Below are 25,713 nucleotides of genomic sequence, written 5' to 3'. Positions count from 1 at the left end.
ACCCCCCCCCCCACAGTGAGGGTTATCCCCATTTCACAGATGGGGAAACTGAGGCACGGGGCAGGCGTGACTTGCCTGCGTTTCTGTGCCTGCTTTGAATGCAAGTCTCACCAGCGGAGCGCTGGGCTCCTGCTGCAGATGGAGCTTCAGCGCCAGCCATCAGCACCCACGTGTCTCTGCCGATGCCCCTCAGCTCCGGCCCTCAGCCCCCTGCCGTCCCGGCGCTGCAGACCACACACAAGACAGGGAGTCGGGCTGCCCCTGCTGGACAGGTTTCAGTGCCCCGCACTGGGCCCCTGAGCTGCCGCTAGCGGAACCCCCAGGATACAGGGGTGCGGGCGGTTCCCAGCCGATTGGCTGCTGCCAGGCAACAGCCTCAGCTGCAGGGAAACAAGGGGCCAGGAGAAGATGCTGCAGAGGTGGCCTTAGGGAGCAGCGGCGCGGGGAGGAGCCTGCAGCCGCAGGGCAGGCTGTCCCATCGCTGGCTGCTGGGAGACGGGCGAGGCCCTGCTCCAGGCTGAGCCGGCCAGTCCTTGGCGGGAGCCGTGCGCCGGGTGGATGCTGGATGTGATGAGGCTGCAAGGCTCAGCAGCCCCTGCTCCCAGGCTCACCCTGACTCAGTACCCGCAGCCTGGGCTGGGCTGGCACGGCCCCCAATGGCTTGGGCTGGATGGGAGGGAAGGCTGAGCACCGTCACCCTGAGCCCTCCCCACCCCCTCTTCCCGGCTCAGTGACTTGCTTCTCCAGGCCCAGCCCCCGCTTCTATAGCTTCCACATTTCGGGGGCGGAGGGGCACCGCTTGGGAACCGGCCCGGCTCCTGAAGCAGCGAGGAGCTACCGAGCAAAGGTCCTTGCTGGCCCCAGCCCGGGGCACCCGTGACGTGAGCCCAGTGCCAAGGAGCCATGGCGGGAGGAGGGGCCCAACTGTCTCACCGCGGCCGAACGAGACCCCGCGGCCGGAGCCAAAGCTGGACAATTCAGACTGGAAAGAAGGGGCAGATTTTGAACTGGGGGTGGGGAGGAATTAGCCATTGGAGCAGCTGCCCCACAGGGCCAGGGCAGATTCTCCATCATGTGCCCGCTGTCAGTCAAGACAGGACGTCCTTCCAAATCTAGCACAGCCGGACGTGAGGGGCTTGAGGCAGGCATTGCTGGGTGAGTTTCTAGGCCTGCGCGTCAGAGGGAGCATGGGCCAGTGCCCAGAGCAGGAGACTCGCAGACTGGGGTTCTAGTACCCACGCAGCACCTGGCCTGGCACGGCCCTGCCTCAGTTTCCCCTGCTAGCTAATGAGATTGGCCTCATTTTGCGGAGCGCTTCGCGACCTACGACAGAGGAAGCTAAGAGTGAGGTATTGTTCTCAATTGTCCCATCTGGCTTTAAAACCCAGCAGCCGCCTTTATGGTGCTTTACTCCTCTCTCTGCTTTTTACTGCGGTCGCGCATTCGGTGGTGGATTAACACACGATGTACCAACGTTCTGAGCCTATTACAGACATGAGCAGCTCGTGTGATCCGTGTTCACGGCTTCCTAGATCCCCAGGCCAGAAAGGACCATTGCGATCTTCTGGTCTGACCTCCTGGAGAACACAGGCCCTGGGGATTCCCTCCATCCGTTCAGACCTGAGACAAATACCCACCCTGATCTAAAAACTGCCAGTGCTTACAATCCCGGGGGAAGCTGGTCCGGTGGGTAATTACTCTCCCCAGTACAAATTTGCGCCTTAGTACAAGTCTAGCTTCAACTTCCAGCCATTGGCTTTTGTTAGATTGAAGAGCTCCCTGTAGTCACATGTATGTCCTCACCCGTAAACGGCTGGAGCTCCTGGAGGCTCTTGCTGTCAGCTGGTAAGGTCCTCGGGGGATGATGTTCTAGACAGTTATAAGCCCTGGTTATAAGCGATGTCAGTGGTTTGACAATTGAGGGACTATTTATGAAAACGTCTCACCGCCAGGTACTCATCTTTTATACATTCCTTATCAATTGGAAGCTGCATAAGATTCCTTATCAACTACACTGCAACCTGGCCGGGGGGGAAAAGTTATTTCATATCCGCGTCTGGAACGCGGCTGAGCCGCACCGTTCAGAAATCGTCACTGTGGCCTTTTGAAAATCATGAGCTGTTGTTTTTCGTTTAAGCAGTTCTCTGGGGATCTGTTTCTTTGCCTTCCGTTTGTTGAGTCTTTGGGGGTCACACCTGTGAGCTTCTCTCTGCAGCCGGGAGAGCTAGAAAGCTGTTTTCTTTTTTTTTAAATGAAAACTGTGAGTCTCATAAAATCACCTGACTCCAGCGGCTGAGGCTTTAAGAAAAAACCCCAAATATAGTGAGAGTTGGCAACACTATAAAGAGTGGGGAAAAACACATCTCTGTCCCCTGTGTGGTCAGCTTCACCCCCAATCACCCTTCTTATCTCAGGCGGCTTGGACAAGTCTGGGCCTGAGAAGGCTTTGCGGGGTCGGAGCAATAACCGTATTTATTGTGTGTATTACGGTAGTGCCTAGAGACTCACGCCGAGACAGGGGGGCCCCCTGTAGTGCTAGGCGCTGCACAGCCCCCCACCCCCCCAACTGAGCGGGGCCATGCCGACCCCCCGTCTTTACTGCCCCCCTTCTCCTTTCCGCGTAGGTGCTGGAAGATGGGCTGCTTCTCATTCCTGAAGCTGATGATGTTTGTGTTCAACGGCGTTATATTTGTGAGTAGGCAAAGCCCTGGCTGGTGGGCTGGGGGCTCTGATCCAGGGTGGAAGGGGAGGAGAAGGCCCCTGCAGGCTGGGGGTAACCCTGGGAGCTGCAGTGCAGCTGGAGAACGGAGCCTTGCGCAGAACGTGGCCCTGTACGGCCCTTTTCCACGGTGGGGAATGAAGGGAGGCCGCTCGCTGCTCACCAGCCTCTCTCCTCTCCCCCGCAGCTGAGCGGGTTGGCCGTGCTGGGCATTGGCATCTGGGTGAAGGTGGATGGAGGCTCCTTTGTGCAGATCCTGGGGGCCGCCGCGCCCCAGCTGATGCAGCTGATCAACGTGGGGTACCTGTGCATCGCTGTCGGCACCTTCCTGCTGCTCATGGGGTTCCTGGGCTGCTGCGGGGCCATGAAGGAGAGCAAGTGCATGCTGCTGCTGGTAGGGCTGCAGGGCAACGGGGGGGTTGGGGGCTAACGGACAGAGCACTGGCCTGGGATCCAGGGGTCTCCGGGCCCTCAGGCCAGCCAGCTCCCCTCTGTGCTTCATTCTCCCCAGTATGCAGCGGGGATAACTGCCAGACCTGCCTTTGCGCACCATGTGCTCCTGGGCAGAGGGGTTGTTAAGGGGGTTGGCTAGGACACGGGACATTTTGTTTCCAATTCTGGCTTTGTCCCAAACTCCGAGTGACCTTGGGCACAGCGCCGCTGCGTGCCTCAGTTTCCCCTACCTACAATGGGGACGTAGGTCGTGGCAACTTCTGCCGAACCAGTTCCGTCTTTGTCGGGCTCCTGGGTGAGGGTAGGCAGGAGTAGAGGGAGGACCTTGGGAGCCGGGAACCGAAGCCCGGGGTCAGAGAAGCTGAACAGCAAACCCAGGGTTTGAGTCTTGAGTCAAGCTGAGGGGCAGATCCAGAGATGGAGTCCAGGCCAAGGGCCAGCACCCGGTATCAGCGTTGGGGTTCCAGGGGTCGGGCGGGAGACAGGTTGGTGCCAAGGTCAGTACCGGTTGTACAGAGGCAGAGAAGCAGAACCGTCACATTGTTATCCTCTGGGTGCTTCCTGGGACGCCCAGGGGCTTACGGAGGATCAAGGAGCCGATCAGGGATTGTTAAACCAACGGTCAGCTGGCTTTCTCGGGGCAGACCGGCCAATGGTGCGCCCCCTCTGGGGCTTGCAGATTGCCAGGTAGACAGCATGAGGCGGTGGCTGGCTGATCACTCTGCAGGCCTGGGTTTGAGTCCCACCGTGGAAACCGGTGAGATATTTCCCACAAAATGATTTTTCCAGTTCATCCACCAGCTCTGCCCCACCCCTGCCATCGCTCCGGGTTGGGAGGTGGGAACATTTCCCTCTCAAGGTTTTTTCGGACATTTCCCCCCCCAAAATTCCCACTGCTGTTGGAAATGTGCAGGGTTTTGCCCCAAATACCGCACCCCTGAAAGCCAGTGCGGGGAGGGAGAATTGGTTTTCAGCAACCGGTGTTTTGTGGCTTGGAGAAATGTCAGGTTTTGATAGAAAAATACCAGAACTTTTTGTGGGAAGGAGGTGGATGAAAACCTGAAATATTTCTAAGAAACATTTGATGAAAATGTACAAAATTTTGTCAAAATTTCCAGGGGGGAAATATAATTTCCCAGCTAGCTCTGAGCTCAGACTCGTCCAAAAGTCGGTATCTCCGTAGCTAACACCAGACCACTCACTCGGGGCTGGAACCCAGATTTACAAGGTAGTTCAGAAGCAGATTCCTAGATGCTAAAGCCAGAAGGGACCATTATGATCCTCCAGCCCGACCTCCTGTATAACACAGGCCGATCGACCTTTCCCGACTCAGTTCCTGTTTGAGCAAGAGCAGATCTTTTAGAAAAACATCCTGTCTTGATTTGAACGCTGCCAGCGAGGGCGAAGCTGCCCCAGCCCTTTGGAACTTGTTTGAATGGTTAATTACCCTCCCGGTTAATAACCTGCACCTTATTTCCAGTCTGAATGAGTCTAGCTTCGACTTCCAGCCGCTGGACCTCGTTAGACCTTTGGCAGCCGGACTGCTGAACCCTTTAATAAAACAGGCGCCTACTGGAATGTAGAAAGTGCCTCAGTGAGCTGGGTGCCTAATTCCCATTGGCTCTGCATCTTCAGTGCCTCAATACCCAAATCTGGCCCTTGGCCGCTGTCAGGGTTTCCTCCCCACTCTGAGCTCTGGGGTACAGATGTGGGGACCCACATGAAAGACCCCCTAAGCTTATATTCCACCAGCTTAGGTTAAAAACTTCCCCAAGGCACAAATTCCTTACCCTGGGATGGTATCGCCGCCACCACCAAGTGAGTTAGACAAAGATTCAGGCAAAGGACCACTTGGAGTTCCTGTTCCCCCAAAATATCCCCCCAAGCCCCTTCACCCCCTTTCCTGGGGAGCCTTGAGAGCAAACAAGGTGAGCACAGACCAGCCCCTTGGGTTTTTACGACACTAAAACCAATCAGCTTCTTAAAAGCAGAACTTTATTATAAAGAAAAAGTAAAAGAAGCACCTCTGTAAAATGAGGATGGAAGGTAATTTTACAGGGTAATCAGATTCAAAACACAGAGGATTCCCCTCTAGGCAAAACTTTAAAGTTACAAAAAAAACCCAAAACAAACCAGGAATAAACCTCCCTCTTAGCCTAGGGAAAATTCACAAGCTAAAACAAAAGATAATCTAACTCATTTCCTTGCTATTACTTACAATTTGTAACTGTACATGCTTAGTTCAGGTCTGGCTTTCAGAGATGTATTTCCCCTGCCCTGGTTCCTCGCTGTCCCGGAGAGAACAAACACAGAGCACAAAACAAAAACTTTCCCCCACCGATTTGAAAGTATCTTCTCCCCTTTTGGTCAGGTGCCACCCAGGTTATTTGAGCTTTACAGGTGAAGGAGGGATTTGATGCCACCCTGAGCTGTGTGTTCATGACAGCCACGTAGGTCCGTTGCTGACGTGACCACCCGCGAGCCGCCACACCTGGTACTGGCAGAAGTAGCAGCTCTTGCCTGAAGCCCCTTTGCTCCAGCCCCCGGGGATGGCTCTTGCAAAGGGGGAGGTCTCTGTGCTGGGCACGGGCGGCTTTTGATCTTGGTCTCTCTCTGTCTCCAGTTCTTTGTCATTATCCTGATTCTCTTCATCGCGGAGGTCGCGGGGGCCGTCGTAGTCCTCGCCTTCTCTTCCGTGGTAAGTTAAAGGCTGGGCTTTGAGAACATCCGAGCTGCCAGCCTGGGGCAGACCGGAGCCCATCCGGCCCAGGATCCTGTCTCCACCACTGCCCAGGGAGTGTACAGAACAGAGCAGTTCGCTGAGCCGCCGCTGTCTTCCACTCCCGGCATCTGGCGTTGAGTCAGAGCCCCACGGGCTGGGAGCTGTTCGACTGCTCTCCTCCGCCTCGAAAACAGGACCCAGGGGGATTCTGCTAAGGGAGGTGGAAAGTCCCAGGAGTCAGGATTCCTGGGTTCTCTCCTGCAGCACCCCTGGGGCCCTGGCCTAGGCGTGTCTCCCTAGATGTTGTAAATAACCATGTAAATAACAAGGCCTTGTACTCACTGAACCTAGAGGCAGCTGAGTGAGCCACTGAACAGAAATTGTTTTAAATATTGTTTTGGGTTTGGGTGGGTTTTTTTTACCCTTTTGGGGTTTGTTTAGGTTTTTTTTGTTAAATTTAATTAAACGTAGAAATGAAATGTTTTGACTTTTTAGGAGACCCCCCCACTCTTTTTTTTTTGGCTGAAACTATGCAGCAAATTCAACCCAAACTGCATTTTTGGCCAATAAGCATCTCCCCCGCCCCCAATAATAATTTGTCCCGCTCCAATCCCAATGACTTTTCCCTGGGTCAACATTTAAAACCCCTGTCAAAACACAAGATCAAGGGGACACTGACTGGAATCGAAAGGTGGCAACCTCAAGATTGATTGATAGAAATATGTTTTCGCACAACGTGCTATTGGTCTGCGGAACTCTCTGCCACTGGATGGTGCTTAGGCTGAGAACATAGCAAAATTCAGAGAGGGGTTGGTGATTACATGCCTACGAGCAGCAGAGTTGTGATAGTTAATGCAAATAAAGGGTGCTGGGAAGGAAATTGATCTTATACCTTCCTCTGAAGGATGTGACTTTGGCCACTGTCAAAGATGGGATATTGTGTTAGATGGACCATGGGTCTGATCCAGGCTGGCCGTCCCTGAGTTAAACAAAGAGAAGATAAAGTTATAACACTAGTCTGCCCGTGTGTCTCCCGAGGGCTGGTGCGGTCATTTAAAAGCCTGGCTCATTGCACCGGGAGTTGTTTTGTTGGTCTGCAAAACTCAATAAAGGAAAAACCAAACAGCTCCCGAAAGACAAGGTGGTGCCTATCTGTGCATGTCTCTGGGTTCCAGGCTGATATATTCATTGAGCACCTGAAAAACTGGGCTGTGAAAACCCTACGAGAGGATTACGGGAGGCGGGACGATGTGACTGCAATCTGGGACACAACCATGAAGGAGGTGAGCAGCGCGCATTTCGGCATTCCCCCCGGAAGAGATGGATTTGGCCAGCCGGTGCTTGGGGGGCAGGGGGAATTCCACCAGCAGTGTGGGGGGGTGGAGGGGAGAGGAAGCTCCATGCTGGAAGGCCCTGATTCAGCAAAGCCCATTAGCACACATCTCACTCCAGTGGGACTTGAGCACATGGTTGAAGTTAAGCACCTGCAGAGGCACCTCTTACATCACTCCTAGGGGTGTGGCTGGAGGGCTTTTGTGCTCTGGATAGTCTAAGCTGGCCCATTGGGGAGCTGGAAGGATCATTAGCTGTATTTTCCAGATGGGGGAAACTGAGGCACAGAATCTTGCACCCAGGGACTGTACAGCTGAGCTAGGAACTGAATGTAGATCTCCTGCATCCCAGCCAAGCTAAATGCAAAGCCACCCACTCCCGCTAGCGATCCGGCCTCTGTGATCCACTCTCCGGGCAGGGCAAGGGTTTTACAACACTGCCTGTGTGAACAGCCGCATCCTCCCAGCAGTCAAACCGTCCTGGCCGTGAATCTAAACCGTGGCTGCGGCTGTAAACCAGCTGGCATTCTCGTTCTAGCTGAAGTGCTGTGGCTTCAACAACTACAAGGACTTCAACAGCTCCTACTTCTACCAAACTCACAGCCAGACTTATCCCACGGGCTGCTGCCTGCCGCCCAAGCATGAATGCCTGGAATCTGAACTGGACAGCACCAAGCAGGTAAGGAAGAGAGCTTAGCAAGGTATTTGCCATAGGAGTGGCGCTGACATACGCGGTCTTCCAAATTCTTCTTTTTTTAGCAGTCTGAGCAAGTTTTCAGTCTTGGGAAGAAATTCTGTGTTCTTCGTTTTGGGTTAGCAAGACTCTGGGTAGAGTTTGCTGTCTGCCTCGGGCTCTGATTCGTCAGTTCTTGAGGCAGAGTTGCTCCCGGGAAAACTGGTTGGATTGAGATTCCAAGACAAAGGAATTGCCCTGCTTGCTGTCTGGTCACCTCTATGAACTCTTCTGCTGGGAGATGCTGCATCTCCACTAGGAGGATTTGCTGATAAAGCTGCATAGCTCTATCAGCCAACCCTGTCTAGTATAGACCTGGCCTAAGAAGAAACTTTCCCCGGGACAGTTTGTGGAACTGCCGTTGGTTTTTCACACCAACAGAGCATCTGGCCCTAGGTTTGATATTATAATCTCATCCCTGGTTAACGAGCTGCTATGGGCCGTTGTGGGGAGAGGCTGCCACTAGAGCCGAGAGGAGATGCACTGGCCCCGCTGTTGCATCTGTGATTCTCTTTCCCTTCCCAGGGCTGCTTGCATGAGTTCCAGACCTTCCTGAGCAGGAACGGGAGGATCGTTGGAGGGGTGGCGTTAGGAATCGGTGTGCTTGAGGTACGCTTGACGCTTTTGTGGCATACTCATGGGCTACGACTCATGAGAACTGGCTCTGCTACTGCCTTGCTGGGTAACCTCTGGCAAGTAACTCCCCCCACCACCCCTTGCCCCTGCTCCGTGCCTCGGTTTCCTGACCTGTAAAATGGGGGACAGTCATCTTTCCTTGGATCGTGCCCCTCGGCATCTTGGCTTGAAAAGTTTGGCGGTGTCAGAGCTCAGGCGTGACGTTGAGAAGCCGGGGATATGGCGGGATAGGCGTGAGAGGCATTGGAATAGCTGTTCGGGGAGTGGAGTTTAAACTGCCCCCAGCGTCACACCAGGAGTGAATGGCTGTAATAGCTTGTGGGCCACTCCCATGAACTATGAGCCGAGGGCTGGAGAAATGCAGTCCTTGCAGTATGTTCACACTGCACCCTGAGCTCTGACTGCCGTTTGAGCCCAAACCTTGCTTCCGTCCAAGCACACATCCGTGTGACTTGGGTCGGCAACCGCTCAGGGCCGGGTCCCAGCACCCTGCTAAGGGGGGTGGTTCTGAGCCCGAGTCCTGCTGAGGCTCAGGTCCGAGCCCTGTCACTTTGCAGTGTGGACACAGCGCAAGCCACAAACCTGAGTCAGAAGGTCAGCGGAGCGCAGTGTGGACGTGTCAGCCCGGCTGTGAGACCCGGGTCTAGCCACGGTAAACCCAGCTCGGAGGCTCAAGTGCAGGCGTGGAAAGAGGCCACAAGTCCAGGCCCTGCAGCCCCGGGTTTACAGTGCAGTGTGGACGGGGGGGATTCTCTGGCCTGTTCTACAGGATGTCAGACTAGAAGATCTAATGATCTATTACAGGGTGGCCAACCTGAGCCTGAGAAGGAGCCAGAATTTCCCCATGTACATTGCCAAAGAGCCACAGTAATAGTCAGCAGCCCCCCCACAGCACCTGCCCACCGGCAGACCTGCTGATCAGCGCCTCCCCCTCCCTCCCCGCACCTCCCGATCAGCTGTTTCGTGGGGTGCAGGAGGCTCTGGGGGGAGGAGCGAGGATGGGGCAGGCTCAGGGGAGGGGCGGGAAGGGGTGGAGTGGGGGCAGGGCCTGTGGCAGAGCCAGGGGCTGAGCAGTGAGCACCCCCGACCCACTGGAAAGTTGGCGCCTGTAGCTCCAGCCCCGGAGTCGGTGCCTGTACAAGGAGCCGCATATTAACCTCTGAAGAGCCGCAGGTGGCTCCGGAGCCGCGGGTTGGCCACCCCTGATCTATTATGATCTGAAAATCTATGAACTCTTTGTAAATGTCTCCCTCTTTGTTCCCTTGGTTCCCAGCTGGCAGCAATGGCCGTTTCCCTGGTTCTGTATTGTCAGATCGGGACAAACGCCTGAAAAACGAGATTTCCACCGGAAACACAAACCGCCTCTCCTGCCGTCCATAACGCCTCCTGCCTTTGCCTCTTCCCGATGTTCGCTGCGAGAGAAACCAAACTTTTCTTATTCATAACTAATCACTGATATTTCCTGTCAATCTGTAATAGCACTGAGCAATCAGATGGATACGACGCCACTGAGACTACAGTGAAAATTGGGATGGTATCTTTTCCATGCTATTTTTTGTGTATGTTTCAATGATAAATTCGATCTGATTTGTTTTTCTTGTGTGCTCAACAAGCAATTAGCTTAAAGGTGGCAGTCTAAACATCTAAAAGCAGAGAATGAAACCAACATGCCCCCTACCACGTGTTATTGTAGACCCTACCCAAAACACGCACTGACTGAGGATCATTTATGTAGCTCTTACAGTACTTCCTTTCATTTGTCACATGCTATGAGCAGTGACACAGTGAGCCATGTTGACGTTTTAACGTACTCTCATTGCGTCTGAGTTGCAATGAAAAGGGCAGGTCACCCCTTTCAGAGTGACTGATTCAGGCTCTCTGCAAACTCAGGCAGATGTCACTGCATCGGTTACTTCACATTTTGAAGGTTTTCTTTGCAGCCGTAACAGCTAGAGACTGGCTCCCTCCCCCCTTCTTTTAATGAAAGCAGAGACTTGGGGGAATAATTCTGAATTCCATTCATCCCTCTGTGCTCACTACAGCTTTAAACATGCCTGACAATCTGAGAAACACTTCAACGATGCACTGTTACTGATGTAGCACATCACAAACTTGAATTCTAATGAAATATTTCATCTCCCTTTTCCCTCCCTCGTGTGTGTTTGGAAAAGATCAAGTCAACAATGTGTCATTGGTTTTCTGCATCCGACCATGTTTTTTCTGCCAATGTCTTGTATTTGTATAAATTAAATATCCATGATCTTTCTATGCAGACGTTGTTAACTTGGCTATTGCGAGTGGCTGTTTGAAAGTGACGGGGTTCTGGGAAGAGCAGAGCTGGGTTTTGGAGGGGAAAAAAGAAGATTTCCCTTTGCTCATTTTGGAGTGAAATTCACCCTTGGGATTATGGACGCACACGATCTTAAATTCCCCACGGGTGACTCTTATCCTTCTGGAATTCAATTGTCTGATTAATTTCTCAAAGGAAGATGGTTTTTTGGTGCCTATTTATTGTTTGTGTTATGGTGGCACTCAGAGGTCCCCTGTACAAACAGTCCCTGGCCCCCAAAGATTCTAAAGAGACAAAGGAAGGAGAACTCCATTTTACAGATGGGGAAACTGAGGCACGGGACGAGGAAGTGACTTAACCAAGGTCACACAGGGAGAGCCAGGAACAAAACCCATGTCACGTGAGTCCCAGTCCCACCCCTTAACTATCTCCCGCTGAATGGAGCTGAAGAGTCGTGGGCTGCATGTTCCAGCATGTGCCGCTCAGCCTGCCCCTGGCCCCCGTGCCCTCTGCTGGCACGGCCCTGCTCCTGGCAGGGGGTAGCAGGGTGTGGCAGAGGGGTGGGGTCCCACACACGGGACCTAAAGAACAGCCCTCGGTTTGTGGGCACGGACGGAACGGGGTCCCCTATTGTTCTGGGGGGAAGATATGATTTAGTCCCAAGCCACAGACCTACAGCGATGGGAAACTGCAGACCCTATAGACACCCTACAGCCGTCCCAAGGCACAGCCCCTATAACCGTCCCGCTCTCTGGCCCCTAGGGAGGAAGGAGGCAGACGCTGTCTCACAATGGAGCCTGCTCCCCATCCCGCCTCCCCCCTCCCCCCGGCCCCTTCCAACAGCCATCGGGCGACGGTTGGAATCCCAGCAGGCGCCGGGCGAGTCGGAGCGCAGGGGCCCGGGCCAAGGACACGTGATCCCCGGGGCACATTGCAGGGCTGGGAGCCAGGCCGGCCAAGGCAGGAGGCTCAGGGGAGCCAGCCCAAGGCCCCGTGGGTGCGTAAACTCACACTCCAGGCCCTGAACCAGCTCAGAGCGAACGTGCCGGCCGCTCCCTCAGCTCCAGGCTTGTGAGTTTCGATCCCGAGGCCTGGGCGGCAGCCACGCCACGCCGCCCACTAGGGCTGCCGGCCCCTGGACGCCCCGGCCTGGATCGTGGGTGGGAGGCGAAGCCCTTGACGCAGGGAAGGGAGACGGAAGCGCCGGCCTAGGCCCCCTGCTAGCCCTCTACGCGGGGCGAATTTCCCCCACAGCAGAGTCCGGGCTAAAGCTAACGGTGGCTGCGAGGGGGGAGAAGCGCTTTCCTTCCCACAGCCCAGACACTGTAAGGCCATGGCAATCGTCGAGTCCTGAAATCTCCCCCGCGGGGGGAGGGAGGGGCTGGATTTTCACACGTCACGGGGACCCCGTTCCCCCAAACTCAGTGACAACCTCTCAGCGCAACCACTGATCGTTATTTATAGGACGCGCTGACTGGGGCCTCGCTGTGCCAGGCGCTGCACGGACCCTCTCAACTAAGATCAGGGTCCTGGTGTGCCAGGTGCTGCATAAATGCACAGCAACAGACAGTCCCTGTCCCGAGGAGCTTCCAGTCTAACTCGACAAAGGATTATTACCCTCCCCGCCCTGAGATGGGGAAACCGAGGCACGGAACGACGCAGTCACATGAGGGGTCTGGATCAGAGCCAGGAAGCAAAGTCCAATCTCCTGGCCCCCAGGCCAGTACTCACTAGACCAGCCTCCCTGCCTAGCATCAGCTTTTAAATCAAAGCATTTGCCCCATCATAAGTAAAAGCCTCCAACAATGTGTTGTGTTGCTAGTGGGTTTAACCTAAAACCGAGGTGGGAATGGATCTGAGACGAAGCTGTTTGCAGCAGCAAGTCCAGCTGAAAATCTCTCTGCCGTCTCTCCAGCCTAGAACCCATTCTGCGAGCGGCCGTGCTGACCGGTTTTCACCATGGCTCCCTCGCGCACTGGCTATGCCACTCTGAAGACTGTCATGATTTGCTTCAACGCCGTTGTCTTTGTAAGCCTGTGTTCTCAGACACCCGTTTATTTAGGTGTATTATGGTGGCACCAGGGTCCCATGGTGCCAGGGGCTGCATAGACCCAGAGTGAGAGACAGTCCTGCCCTGAAGAGCTCACAGCCTAGCCAGGCACCGGGTGGGAGGGGAAACTGAGGCACAGAGCGGGGAAGAAACTCGTTCATGGTCACGCAGCAGGTCAGGGGCAGAGCAAAGAAGAAAACCAGCCAGTCCTGTGCCCAGCTGCCTCCCCCAGAGTTTAGGGGCTAGATTCTCAGCCGGTGTAAATCTCTGTCTTCACTGATGGAGCTACAATGATTTACATCAACGGGGGATCTGGCCCTCGGCCTTCAGGTAACGTAGCCTTTCACCCGAAGTTCACGTCTCCCCACGGCTGGTCGGAACTGTGTGTCGTGCTCAGCAGCCTCCATTCAGTTCTTGAGCGGGGAGGAGGGACTGGCCGTGGACCGGCACAGAGGGGGCAGCTCGCAGTGATGTTCAGGCCCCTCTGGCACCGGGCTGGCATCTCTGCTCCCTGCCCCGGGCGAGTCGGGGGCATGGCCGGAGCGCTCAAGCCGGAGGGCCCACACACGCACTAGTTCACACGCACACACGCGCGTATACGTTTATTCTCTCCCCAGGCTGTTGGCTGCACCATGGTGGGATTGGGCCTGTGGATTAAACTGGGAAGCGCCTCCTTCGTCAGGGTCTTGGGCGCCAGCTCGATGTACTTTGCCCACGTCGGGTACTTCTGCATCGTGGTGGGCAGCATGGTGGTCGTGCTGGGGTTCATGGGCTGCTGGGGCGCGGTGAGAGAGAACAGATGCCTCCTGCTGACGGTGAGTGCACACAGCCGCCGTCGGCCGGGGCGGAGTCCCGGCCCGCGAGGGGGGTGAGCCAGTGCATGCCGGTACGATGCACCCATTGGCACAGCCACGTGATTTACCCCCTACATTCAGCCCTAGACGTCGCTTACACCATGACTAAACAGCCGTCTCCCTTGCAGTCACAAGCTGTTCTTTTCCATCCTTAGCGGGTGAAACTCACGCCCGTTCAGAGGGAGTGGGACAGTCCACACACCACTTAAACCCTTTGGCAGCTCATGTGGTCCGCAGCCCTCTCTGTTCTGGGGGGACTCCGACCGTGCGCGCTGCTTTCTACCCACGTGAGCGCTTTGTTTAGCAGACAGCCTCTCAGTCAGCAGCTGTCAAGACTCTTCTGGGTGGGCATGACCCCCTAGCCCCTGACCTCCTGTTCATTCGGGCAGCCACAGCCCCTCTGAGCTAAATCCTTTGATTGACTCCTGTGCCTCACCTGGCAATCCCTCCCGATCTTCCGATTTCCTCTCTCTCACAGTACTTCTTAATAATCCTGGTCATCTTCATCGCCGAAATCACAGCAGCTGTCGTCGTATTCGCTTTCACCTCCTTCGTGAGTATCCAGAATTCCCTTCTGAGGTGGGAAATTCTCATTTTCCTTGACAAAGTTTCAGGCCCCGATCCTACAAAGAAGAGTCCCTTGGGACTGGGTCCTTTTTCCAAATGGGGAGACATTTCGAAAGGGAAGTTAAGTGGCCAACTTTTGTGAGTTCCTTGGAAAATCCAGGAGTCACGTGGGACCCTAAACATCTAGTGACGTCTCATTCGAATCGCACTGCACCAAAGAACGAGCCCAGAGTTTCCAAATCTGGAACTTTTGGTGGCCAAATAAAAGAATGTTGACAAAATTTCCCCTCCAAGTTCTGATCACCTGGACTCTGAGCGCAGGTGGAATTCTGACTAACTGTTTTGTCAAAAATGTCATCGCACATAAAGAAAAGAAAAAGGAAATCGCCCCTCCCACCAGCTCTGTCCCTCAAAACCAACTCACAGCTTTAACTGAGGTCTACCCACTCCTCATGCTTAACCGATTAAACGGTTCCTCTTTGCTTTAGAATTATTCCTACCGCATTATTCTTATTGTTTATAAAGGCAAATTTAAATATGATCGATTCTCCTTTGGCTTGGATATACATCTACAAAGGTAAGGCCCAGACCTTGCACAGATTCACGGAATTTAAGGCTCAAACGGATTGTTATGATCTAGTGCGACCTCCAGCGTAACATGGTCCAGAAAATTTCACCTAGTTATTCCTGTATCCAGACCAGTGAGCGTCTCCTCTAGAAAGATGTCCTGCCCTATCCCTTGGGAATCTGATCCACTGGCTAATTACCCCACCTGTTCAGTACCTGCACCTTATTTCCACATGGGCTTCATTTCCACCCACCCACTGCAGGAGCCATAGATGTCAGGTGAAGTGCGTGAGTAAATCTGTGCAGGATCGGGGCCCGCACTAGGGCAAAGTGAGCTGGCTAGTCTGAGGCTGGCCCGCGGCTGCGTTGCTGTCTCTGGGCTAGATATTCAGCGGGTGGCCAGCAGCTCTGCTCCGCGGCGCTCGGTGGAGCAGCTCTGATTTACTCCACCTGAGGCTCGCTCCCTGAAAACCTTTGGCCACACTTTGGGATCTCAAGAGAAAATATTTTCTGGCTCTAGACCCATTTCATTCCCCCCGTTCAAGGCTCGCAGCATCGTCCTAGACAAATCGCTGGCTGCCTTGAAGAAGAAATACAGCGGCTACAAACACGATGATATCGTGTCCTATGGCTGGAACGCACTCATGCTGAAGGTAGGGGACCCGCCGCCCCCCAGGCCTCCGGTGTCAAACGACTCGACACATTTTGTTCCCATGTATTACGATAGCTCCGAGAGGCCCTACCCAGTGTGCTCGGTGCTGCACATACACAGTGACAGTCCTTGCTGTGACAAGGTGGTGTGAGAGGAAGGACAGTCTAGTGGTTAGGACAGAAAATCCTGGTTCAGTTCCCGTCTCTCCCATGCACTCCCTGTGTGACCTGGGGCCAGTCACCTGGGCTCCCTGGGCATCCGTTCCCCATCGGTACCATGGGGATCATAGCAGAGAGGTTGGGAGCAGATGCCCAGCTGGTACATACACGCCGTAGACAGAGAGCAGAATTTACAATCTAAAGAGGCAGGACAGGCGAAAGGGAGGCTGGCCGTATGCCCACCCTACAACCAGGAAAAGAGACCCACAGATTTGCCCAAGTGGTTCTGTAACACAGCTGGGAACTGGATCCCACCGCAGTATCTTAACCACATGCCCACCCACCCTTCAACGCTAGCATCTAGTGAGTCTCCAGGCCAGATCCTCCGTGTGAATCACGCTGCTCTGGGGTCAAAGCAGTCAGGCCATACACATGTGCTGAGGATCTGCTGTGTAGATTTTTGGGGCCAGAAGTTTCACACAGTCTCAGGCCAGATGAGATCGCCAGTCTGAGCCCCCGTTCAGCACAGGCCACAAAGCCACTCAGTGACTAGTGAGATCAAAGCGGCCTAAGCCTCAGAGACAAATGTCTTGTGAGCCACGGGCAGAGACTAGGGCCCACCAAGGAGTGACCGATGCCTGCAGCCCCTGCCATGGCAGGCAACTGCTTAGGTGAGACAAGCCCCAGGACCCCAGTAGTGACCTACACCCCACACTGCGGAGGAAGGCGAAAGAGCCCTGTCAATCTGAGCTGGGGTTTCTTCCCAACCCCAGATCTGGTGACCCTGAGCATGTGAGTGAGATTCACCAGCCAGACGGAGGAGTCTCTGTACCAGCCCAGAGCACTGGTCCGTCCTGGCTGGTGTCCCATCTCGCGCTGTGATTGATTTCTGACGCTTCGCAAGAAGGTGGAAAAACCTCGCCCCAGAATACAAGATGGGAGGATTTTGCTCATCTAGTCTGACCTGTCGACCTCAGGCCTTAGAATTTCACCCAGCGTTTACCACGCAGGCATTTGATAGCAACTGAAGGGTTAAACATGCTTCTCCTCTGGTGAAATCACCATGTGAGCAAAGGAGAATTGATCAGGGCCGCCCAGAGGGGGGGGCAAGTGGGGCAATTTGCCCCAGGCCCCGGGCCCTGCAGGGGCCCCCACGAGAATATCGGATTCTAGAGTATTGCAACTTTTTTTTACGGAAGGGGACCCCGAAATTGCTTCGCCCCAGGCCCCTCAATCCTCTGGGCGGCCCTGGAATTGAGGACGTTCTGTTGGGATACAGCCGGAGAGGGAGGTAGGAAGGAAAAATTAAACGCTGGAGACCCTGGCCTCTAACAAACCCTGTTGTGTGTCGTTCCCAGCTGAACTGCTGCGGGGTTCAGAACTACACAGACTTTGCCGGCTCTGCCTTTCAAATACGGACCAACCTGACTTATCCCAAAAGCTGCTGCAAAGATCCAACCAGCTCCGCATGCGACGGACGCAACGTCAGCAGCGTGGTCATCAACCAGGAGGTCGCGGCCCAGCTTGGGGGTTGAAAAGGAAACTGGGAATAGTGCTGTTAAAAGCCTAGCCTGGGTCTGCTGGAGTCGGAGGGAGCCAGGGAGTGTGTAGGGGGAGTGATCAGCACCCTGACCTTGCAGCGAATGCTGCCTGGACGTCTCCCTGCACCCACAGGGATCTCATGGCCGGATCGGTGCCCATGTGCTCTAAATTCAAAACCAGAAAGCACCTTGCACCCCTTAAGTGAAGGCCATGGGGCCTAGTGGGCAGGGCACTGGGTTGGCTCTTCCTGCAGCATGACTTTGGGCAAGCCACTCCCCCGTGCCTCAGTTTCCCTCTCTGTAAAGTGTGGGGGAATAATGTATACAGGCCTCTTTTGGCAAGTGCTTTAGCTCAATGGATTTAGGCACAGCCATAGGCTGGTGGCCAGTCAGCCCCCCAGGGGCTAATTCCACGCCCCGTCGGGAAGGGAAGATACCACAGTTTGCCCAGCAAGTGTGCTGAAGCCAGTGGGATTCCACCGGGGGATGGGCTGCCATCGCTTTTCGTTTCCAATTGCTCTTAGAGCAGCCTGCGCCTCACCGTGTTTTTCACCCTTCAGGGCTGCTTCCGCAAGCTGGTTTCCCTGATCAAAGAGAAGAGCCTATTGCTTGGTGGAGCTGCCACCGGAGCTGCCCTGCTGGAAGTGAGTTTAACCCAGTTAGCCTGCTCTTAAAGGGACGTGTTCACTTTTCAGTACTCCGATGAGGCACAATTAGCCAGCTGTGCACAGATCGACCATGGGTATGTGCAGCACCGGACACAGCGGGGCCCTGACCTCAGTTAGATACTAGGAGGTTACACATAAACATAAGAACAGTCAGACTGGGTCAGACCAAAGGTCCATCTAGCCCAGTGTCCTGTCTTCTGACAGTGGCCAATGCCAGGTGTCCCAGAGGGAATGAACAGAACAGGGAATCATCAAACAATCCAATGCCTGTTGTCCAGTCCTAGCATCTGACAGTCAGAGGTTTAGAGAAAACCAGAGCACTGGGTGCATCCCTGACTATCTTGGCTAATAGCCACGGACGGGCCTGTCCTCCAGGAACTTATTTCATTCTTTTCTCAACCCAGTTATACTTTTGGCCTTCACAGTATCCCCCGGCAATGAGTTCCACAGGTTGATTGTACGTCGTGTGAAGAATTGCTTCCTTTTGCTTGTTTTTAAACCTGCTGCCTTTTCATTTCACTGGGTGACCCCTGGTTCGTGTGTCATGTGACGAGGCAAATACCACTTCCTTATTCGCTTTCTCCACCCCAGTCATGATTTTATAGACCTCTCTCAGATCCCCCTTAGTCGTCTCTTTTCTACGCGGAACTGTCCTAGTCTTTAAAATCTCTCCTCGTACGGAAGCTGCTCCATCCCCTCATCATTTTCATTGGCCTGCACTTTTTCCAATTCTATATCTCTTTCTTTGAGCTGCAGTGACCAGAACTGCAGGCAGTATTCAAGGTGTGGGCGTATCATAGATTTATATAGAGGCAATACGATATTTTCTGTCTTATTATCTATCCCTTTCCTAATGATTCCCAACATTCTGATTGCTTTTTTGACTCCGCTGCACATTGAGTGGATGTTTTCAGAGAACTATCCACAGTGACTCCAAGATCTCTCTCTTGAGTGGTAACAGCTAATTTAGACTCCACCATTTTATATGTAGAGTTGGGATGATGTTTTCCAATGTGCATTACTTTGCATTTATCCACATTGACTTTCATCTGCCATTTTGTTGCCCAGTCACCCAGTTTTGTGAGATCCCTTTGTAACTCTTCACAGTCAGCTTTGGACTGAACTATCTTCAGTAAACTTGTATTGTCTGCAGACTTTGCCACGTCACTGTTTACCCCTTTTTCCAGATCAGCTATGGATATAATGAACAGCACTGGTCCCACTACAGACCTTGGTGGACCTCGCTAGTTACCTCTCTCCACTGTGAAAACTGATCATTTATTCCTACCCTTTGTTCCCTATCTCTTTGATCCATGAGAGCACCTTCCCTCTTATCTCATGACTGCCTACTTCGCTTAAGAGCTTTGGTGAGGGACCTTGTCAAAGGCTTTCTGGAAATCCAAGTACACTGTATCCACTGGATCACCCTTGTCCACGTTTGTTGAACCTCTCAAAGAATTCTAATAGATTGGTGAGGCCTGATTTCCCTTTACAACAGCTGTGTTGACTCTTCCCCAACAAATTGTGTTAATCTACGTGTCTGACAATTCTGTTCTTTACTGTAGTTTCAACCAATCTGCCTGGTACTGAAGTTAGGCTCACCAGCCTGGAATTGCCAGGATCACCTCTGGAGCCTTATTTAAGCATTGGCGTCACATTAGCTACCCTCCAGTCATCTGGTACAGAAGCTAATTTAAGCGATAGGTTACATACCACAGTTAGTAGTTCTGCACATTTGAGTTCCTTCAGAACTCTTGAGTGATACCCTCTGGTCCCGGTGACTTATTACTGTTTGATTTATCAATTTGTTACAAAAGCCCCTCTACTGACACCTCAGTCGGGGACAGTTCCTCAGATCTGTCACCTAAAAAGAATGGCTGAGGTGTGGGAATCTCCCTCACATCCTTTGCAGTGAAGACTGATGCAAATAATTTGTCTTCCTTGAATGCTTCTCTTACTTTTTTTTATTTGGGGGATACATTTAGTTTGAGCCTCTATTATGGTGTTTTTAAAAAGTTTCCATGCAACTTGCAGGCATTTCACTCTTGTGATTGTTCTTTTTAATTTCCAATTTAACTACCGTCTTCATTTTTGCATAGTCCCCCTTTCTGAAGTTAAATGCTCCTGTGGTGGGTTTCTTTGGTATTTTCCCCTAATAAGGATATTCAATTTAATTACATTTTGGCTGCTATTACCAAACGGTTTAACTGTATTCACCTCTTGGACCAGGATCCTGTGCGCCACTCAGGACTGAATCAAGAATTGCCTCTCCCCTTGTGGGTTCCGGGACAAGCTGCTCCAAGAAGTAGTCGTTAATGATGTCTAAAACTTCTCTCTCTGCATCCCATCCAGAGGTGACATGTTCCCAGTCAGTACCGGGATAACTGAAATCTCCCATTTTTATTGTGGTTTCTGTTTTTGTAGCCACTCTAATCTCCCTGAGCATTTCATAACGACTAGCAGCATCTTGGTCAGGTGGGCGGTAGTATATTCCTACGGCTACGCTCTTATACAAGCACAATTGTGTTTGATTCATTTAAGATTTTTACTATACTTGACTCTGTTCTTTCTTTCACATATACTGTCCTTCCCCACAGGTGCAACCTATTCTGTCATTCCTATATATTCTGTACCCTGGCATTCCGGTATCCCACTGATCATCATCATTCCACCAAGTGTCTGTGATGCCTGTTCTATCAATATCATCATTTACTACCAGGCCCTCAAGTTCAGCCTTCTAGTATTTAGACTTTGTGCATTTGTATACAAGCACTTATAACATTTGTCAGTATTTCGTTGTCCGCCTTCATGTGAGGTAACTGAAGGGGACTTTTTTCATTTGACTGTTTCTCTTCAGTTCCTACCTGTACTTTATCAAGTTCAAGCCTCGCCTCTTTACTAGGATATATCGTATCCCCTTTAATAAATACTCCCCTGAGGCATGTCTCCGTCTGAACCGGGTGCTCCTCTCTCTGCACCTATCAGCTTTCCCCCAGCCCTTAGTTTAAAAACTCCTCTGCAACCTTGTTATTTTTACATGCCAGCAACCTGGTTCCATTTTGGTTTAGGGGGAGCCCATCCTTCTGTATAGAATCATCCTGCCCCAAAAGGTTCCCCAGTTCCTAATAAACCTAAATCTCTCCTCTGAACACCATTGTCTCATTCATTCATTCTGACTGTCTAACTGGCCCTGCACACAGATCTGGAAGAATTTCAGAGAATGCTACCATGGAGGTCCTGGACTTTAATCTCTTACCTAACAGCCTAGATTTGGCCTCCAGGACCTCTTTCCGACCCGTCCCTATGTCTTTGGTACCTAGACGTACCAAAAATGTATGTAACAATAATCATGAGTTTAGGCACCAAGGTTGGAACATTTTTGACGTAATCCTTAAGAATTTTAGTCATTCCGTCTATATTTTTTTCTCTCCCACTGCAGCTAGCAGCTATGATGGTCTCCTTAATGCTGTACGTTAAACTGGGATGACAACATTTGAAGAAACACAGCAGAAGGACTTCCCAAACCCTTGGAATTGTGTTGTGTCAGGGCTGCACTACATTACAGCAAAGCTGAAATAGTACCAAGCACTAACGATCCTGCCCCAGAGCCTACATTGGGACTTTGCCACTGACTTGCGTAGGAGCAAGACCATTCATTTGCCCAGTTTTCAAGCTCCATAGTTACAGAACAGAAAATCCTGGGAGCCATATCAATATGCAGGATCAAAGTTTCTCCAGAGCTTTGAATATGGAAACCACTCTACACATGCGCGGTTATTAGTGACAAATGTACTGAACTGTTTATATATTTATTATTCTCCATCCCCGGGGGGGAAGATACCGTTTAAACAGAGATAATAAACATGGGGAGACTGATTGCTAGGGTCTCTGTGTTTTTAAATGTGTCTCATCTTCCTAAAATACCGATCAACAGCTTGCTTACCTGTCTGAGTAGATATCAGCTTTTAATTCAGAACAGGCAGGTGTCTTTTCGCCAGGGGCCTGGAAAGGACTGAGAAAGGGATGCCGCTTTCAGACCACTGAAGAGAAAAGGAGAGAGAATGGAGGATGTTGGGCTTAAGGCACAGGACCAGGGCTACGTCACATTAGGAATACCAATATAGCATATGGCAAAGCGCTCCTAGGGCGGACACAGCTATGCTGGCAAAATGGTACCGTTTATTATAAAGTGCAGTTTTGCTGGTATAACTGCGTCTACACTAGGTGCTCCTGTGAACACAACTGCCAGTCAGAGGTCCCACCTCTTCCCACTGCTGACTGACACAGCTATGCCAGCAGAGGTCTCTAGCATAGACCTGGCCTAGGGCTCCGGAGATTCATAGACTTTAAGGCCAGAAGGGACCATTGCAGTTATCTAGTCTGACCTCCTGTATAACGCAGACCAGAGACCTGCCCCGAAAGACTCCTGCATCCAGCCCGTCACTTCTGGTTCTGACATCGGTACAGTTACAGAAAGCGAATACCCCTCTCATCAGGACAGTGACCCTTCTTCCCGGTGTCAAAACCAAATGCAAATAAGCCATAAGCCCAACCACCAAAAGCCCAACCAGTGACTAACACAGCCCAGGGCCTGTGTCTAGGAAGAAGGGCTAGAAACCCCCAACGGAGCAGAGGGTTATTGTGCCTTTCTCGTGGCCCTGGCAAACAGCAACCTTGGGGCAGAGGTTGGGGGGTGCCAACAACCATGAGGTGAGAGGTCATGGCCTCAGGTGGGGGAGTGACAACTATGGAGGGCAGAGGTACAGCGGGGGGGGGGAGACGGACGACAACCACGAGGTCAGACGTCAAAGCCCATGGGAAGCAAGTCGAAGGGGAAAAATAATTGAAGACAGTTGGCAGTTTTTCAAAGAGACTTTATTAAGGGCAGAAGAGCAAACTACCCCCCTGCAGAGGAAAGATAGGAAGTATGGCAAGAGACCACCCTGGCTTAACCATGAGATCTTCAATGATCTGAAACTCAAAAAAGAGTCCTACAAAAAGTGGAAACTCGGTCAAATTACAAAGGATGAATATAAACAAATAACACAAGTACGCAGGGACAAAATTAGAAAAGCCAAGGCACAAAACGAGATCAAACTAGCTAGGGACATAAAAGGAAACAAGAAAACATTCTACAAGTACATTAGAAGCAAGAGGAAGCCCAAGGGCAGGGTAGGCCCGTTACTCGATGAGCGGGGAAAGACGATAACAGAAAATGTGGAAATGGCAGAGGTGCTTAATGACGTCTTTGCTTCCGTTTTCACCAAGAAGGTTGGTGGCGATTGCAAGTCTAACATAGTGAATGCCAGTGAAAATGAGGTAGGATCAGAGTCTAAAATAGGGAAAGAACAAGTCAAAAATTACTTAGACAAGTTAAATGTCTTCAAATCACCAGGGTCTGATGAAATGCATCCTAGAATACTCAAGGAGCTGACTGAAGAGATATCTGAGCCATTAGCGATTATCTTTGAGAAGTCATGGAAGATGGGAGAGATTCCAGAAGACTGGAAAAAGGGCAAATCTATTGCCCATCTATAAAAAGGGAAATAAGGACAACCCGGGGAATTACAGACCAGTCAGCTTAAATTCTGTACCCGGAAAGATAATGGAGCAAATAATTAAGCAATCAATTTGCAAACACCTAGAAGATAATAAAGTGATAAATAAAAGACAGCATGGATTTGTCAAGAACAAATAATGTCACACCAACCTGATAGCTTTCTTTGACAGGGTAACAAGCCTTGTGGATCGGGGGACGTGGTAGATGTGGTATATCATGACTTTAGTAAGGCTTTTGATACTGTCTTGCGTGACCTTCTCATAAACAAACTAGGGAAATACAACCTAGATGGAGCTACTATAAGGTGGGTGCATAACTGGTTGGAAAATCATTCCCAGAGAGTAGTTATCAGTGGTTCACAGTCATGCTGGAAGGGCATAACGAGTGGGGTCCTGCAGGGATCGGTTCTGGGTCCAGTTCTGGTCAATATATTCATAGATGATTTATATAATGGCATAGAAAGTACATTTATAAAGTTTGCGGATGATACCAAGCTGGGAGGAGTTGCAAGTGCTTTGGAGGATAGGATTAAAATTCAAACTGGAGAAATGGTCTGAAGTAAATAGGATGAAATTCAATAGGACAAATGCTAAATACTCCACTTAGGAAGGAACAATCAGTTGCACACATTCAAAATGGGAAATGACTGCCTAGGAAGGAGCACTACGGAAAGGGATCTGAGGGTCACAGTGGATCACAAGCTAAACAGTGTAACGCTGTTGCAAAAAAAGCAAACATCATTCTGGGCTGTATCAGCAGGAGTGTTGTAAGCAAGACACAAGAAGTAAGTCTTCCACTCTACTCTGTGCTGATTAGCCTCAGCTGGAGTATTGTGTCCAGTTCTGGGCACCACATTTCAGGAAAGATGTGGACAAATTGGAGAAAGTCCAGAGAAGAGCAAAAAAAAATGATTAAAGGTCTAAGAAAACATGAGCAATGAGGGAAGATTGAAAAAAACTAGGTTTGTTTAGTCTGGAGAGGAGAAGACTGAGAGGGGACATGAGAACAGTTTTCAGGTACATAAAAGGTTACAAGGAGGAGGGAGAAAAATTGTTCTTCTTCACCTCTGAGGACAGGACAAGAAGCAATGGGCTGAACTTGCAGCAAGGGCGGTTTAGGTTGGCCATTAAGAAACACTTCCTGTCGGGGTGGTTAAGCACGGGAATAAATTGCCCAGGGAGGTTGTGGAGTCTCCACCATGGGGGATTTTTAAGAGCAGGTTGGACAAACCCATCAGGGCTGGTCTAGACAATACTTAGTCCTGCCCTGAGTGCAGGGGACTGGACCAGATGCCTCTCGAGGTCCCTTCCAGGCCTACGACTCTGTAGCTTGGGAGTGGGGGACGACCCTACGAGCACGGGGCAGAGGTCAGAGGTCAGAGCCTCCGGGGGACGACAACCACGGGACAGTGGTGGGCGTTGGGGGGGTAGGAGCCGGAAAGCTCTGCCTTTGGGGTGGGGAGCAAAGGTCACGGCCTCACCGCTGGGTCAGAGGTCACAGGCTCAGGTAGGGGGCAAAGGTCACAGGCCAGAATGGGCAGCCCCATTGAGGCACAGGCCATAGGCTGGCTAATGATCCCAGAGAGCACACCTGGCTCACGCCCAGGCAAAACCACACACCCAAAGGATTATGGGTAAAGAGCTCTCTAACCTGATACCCCCCCATAGAAGCTGGTAAAGCCTGACTCTCTTCCAATATGATTGGCCGATGTAGCTGTCAATCTGTCTAGAGCTTCAATCAATTTCCACTACATTCCCTTCAAAGTCCCACCTTTCTTGCCTCCCCAACGCCACTGGGCTAACATATGATTCCCTTCCTTCTATAGGTCCAGAGTCCTGTCCATCATCTATTGCCCCACCCTCATGTACACATTAACCAATGGATTTCCAAATAGGCGGAGTGAAGATCGATGAGTGACAGAATATGAACCAATCAAATTCTGGACTCATTGGCTCATCCTCCAATAGGGAGGTATATGGGACATATTACTTTTTATTGGCTTAATCTACCTATCAATCAAAATTAGACCCACCCCCCCATCCACGCACCAATAAGGAGATACCTTGAGCACTTTACGTTTCTGATTGGTTTATGTACGTGTCACTCATTAATAAGAACCGCCATGCATTGCACCTTCCAATAACGAAGTAGCGTGTAGAATCCCTTCCCCGTGAATGGCTCAAATGCCTGTCAATGAAATTCGCTCCTGCCT

General features: G+C 51.7%; 2 protein-coding genes across 6 annotated transcripts; both read left to right on the top strand.

Moving 5' to 3' along the window:
- The first annotated feature begins 1,028 nt into the window (after nucleotides 1-1,028).
- Nucleotides 1,029-10,798, top strand: LOC123353422 (tetraspanin-1-like). Of its 2 annotated transcripts, none has more exons than XM_044994482.1 (8): nucleotides 1,029-1,155; nucleotides 2,625-2,691; nucleotides 2,907-3,113; nucleotides 5,796-5,870; nucleotides 7,070-7,177; nucleotides 7,764-7,904; nucleotides 8,484-8,567; nucleotides 9,868-10,798. In XM_044994482.1, exons 1-8 carry the CDS (start codon nucleotides 1,073-1,075, stop codon nucleotides 9,922-9,924), a joined length of 822 nt encoding a protein of 273 aa, XP_044850417.1. In that variant the 5' UTR covers nucleotides 1,029-1,072; the 3' UTR covers nucleotides 9,925-10,798. The 2 variants fall into 2 exon arrangements, with proteins under 2 accessions (XP_044850417.1, XP_044850418.1); XM_044994483.1 differs by lacking the exon at nucleotides 1,029-1,155 and adding an exon at nucleotides 1,271-1,349.
- Nucleotides 10,799-11,182: 384 nt separating this feature from the next.
- Nucleotides 11,183-21,806, top strand: TSPAN16 (tetraspanin 16). 4 transcript variants are annotated; one of them, XM_044994486.1, is made up of 8 exons: nucleotides 11,183-11,284; nucleotides 12,800-12,912; nucleotides 13,552-13,749; nucleotides 14,267-14,341; nucleotides 15,468-15,575; nucleotides 17,091-17,243; nucleotides 17,834-17,917; nucleotides 21,381-21,806. In XM_044994486.1, the coding sequence occupies exons 2-8, from the start codon at nucleotides 12,844-12,846 to the stop codon at nucleotides 21,426-21,428; spliced, it is 735 nt and encodes a 244-aa protein (XP_044850421.1). In that variant the 5' UTR covers nucleotides 11,183-11,284; nucleotides 12,800-12,843; the 3' UTR covers nucleotides 21,429-21,806. The 4 variants fall into 4 exon arrangements, with proteins under 4 accessions (XP_044850421.1, XP_044850420.1, XP_044850419.1 ...); XM_044994485.1 differs by lacking the exon at nucleotides 11,183-11,284 and adding an exon at nucleotides 11,746-11,881; XM_044994484.1 differs by lacking the exon at nucleotides 11,183-11,284 and adding an exon at nucleotides 11,750-11,955.
- The last annotated feature ends 3,907 nt before the right edge of the window (nucleotides 21,807-25,713 follow it).

This window comes from Mauremys mutica, chromosome 20 (assembly GCF_020497125.1).
Source record: "Mauremys mutica isolate MM-2020 ecotype Southern chromosome 20, ASM2049712v1, whole genome shotgun sequence".
Lineage (NCBI taxonomy): Eukaryota > Metazoa > Chordata > Testudines > Geoemydidae > Mauremys > Mauremys mutica.
Note: the sequence above shows the minus strand (reverse complement) of the source record. Positions and strands in the feature narration are given on the sequence as shown.

Bases quoted from the DNA above. Each gene is read 5' to 3' on its own strand.
- LOC123353422 (XM_044994482.1), top strand. From the start codon at position 1,073: ATGTGCCCGCTGTCAGTCAAGACAGGACGTCCTTCCAAATCTAGCACA. The intron at 2,692-2,906 runs GTGAGTAGGCAA...TCTCCCCCGCAG, and splicing joins TGTTCAACGGCGTTATATTT to CTGAGCGGGTTGGCCGTGCT. The intron at 5,871-7,069 runs GTAAGTTAAAGG...TCTGGGTTCCAG, and splicing joins TCCTCGCCTTCTCTTCCGTG to GCTGATATATTCATTGAGCA.
- TSPAN16 (XM_044994486.1), top strand. From the start codon at position 12,844: ATGGCTCCCTCGCGCACTGGCTATGCCACTCTGAAGACTGTCATGATT. The intron at 13,750-14,266 runs GTGAGTGCACAC...TCTCTCTCACAG, and splicing joins ACAGATGCCTCCTGCTGACG to TACTTCTTAATAATCCTGGT. The intron at 15,576-17,090 runs GTAGGGGACCCG...TGTCGTTCCCAG, and splicing joins GGAACGCACTCATGCTGAAG to CTGAACTGCTGCGGGGTTCA.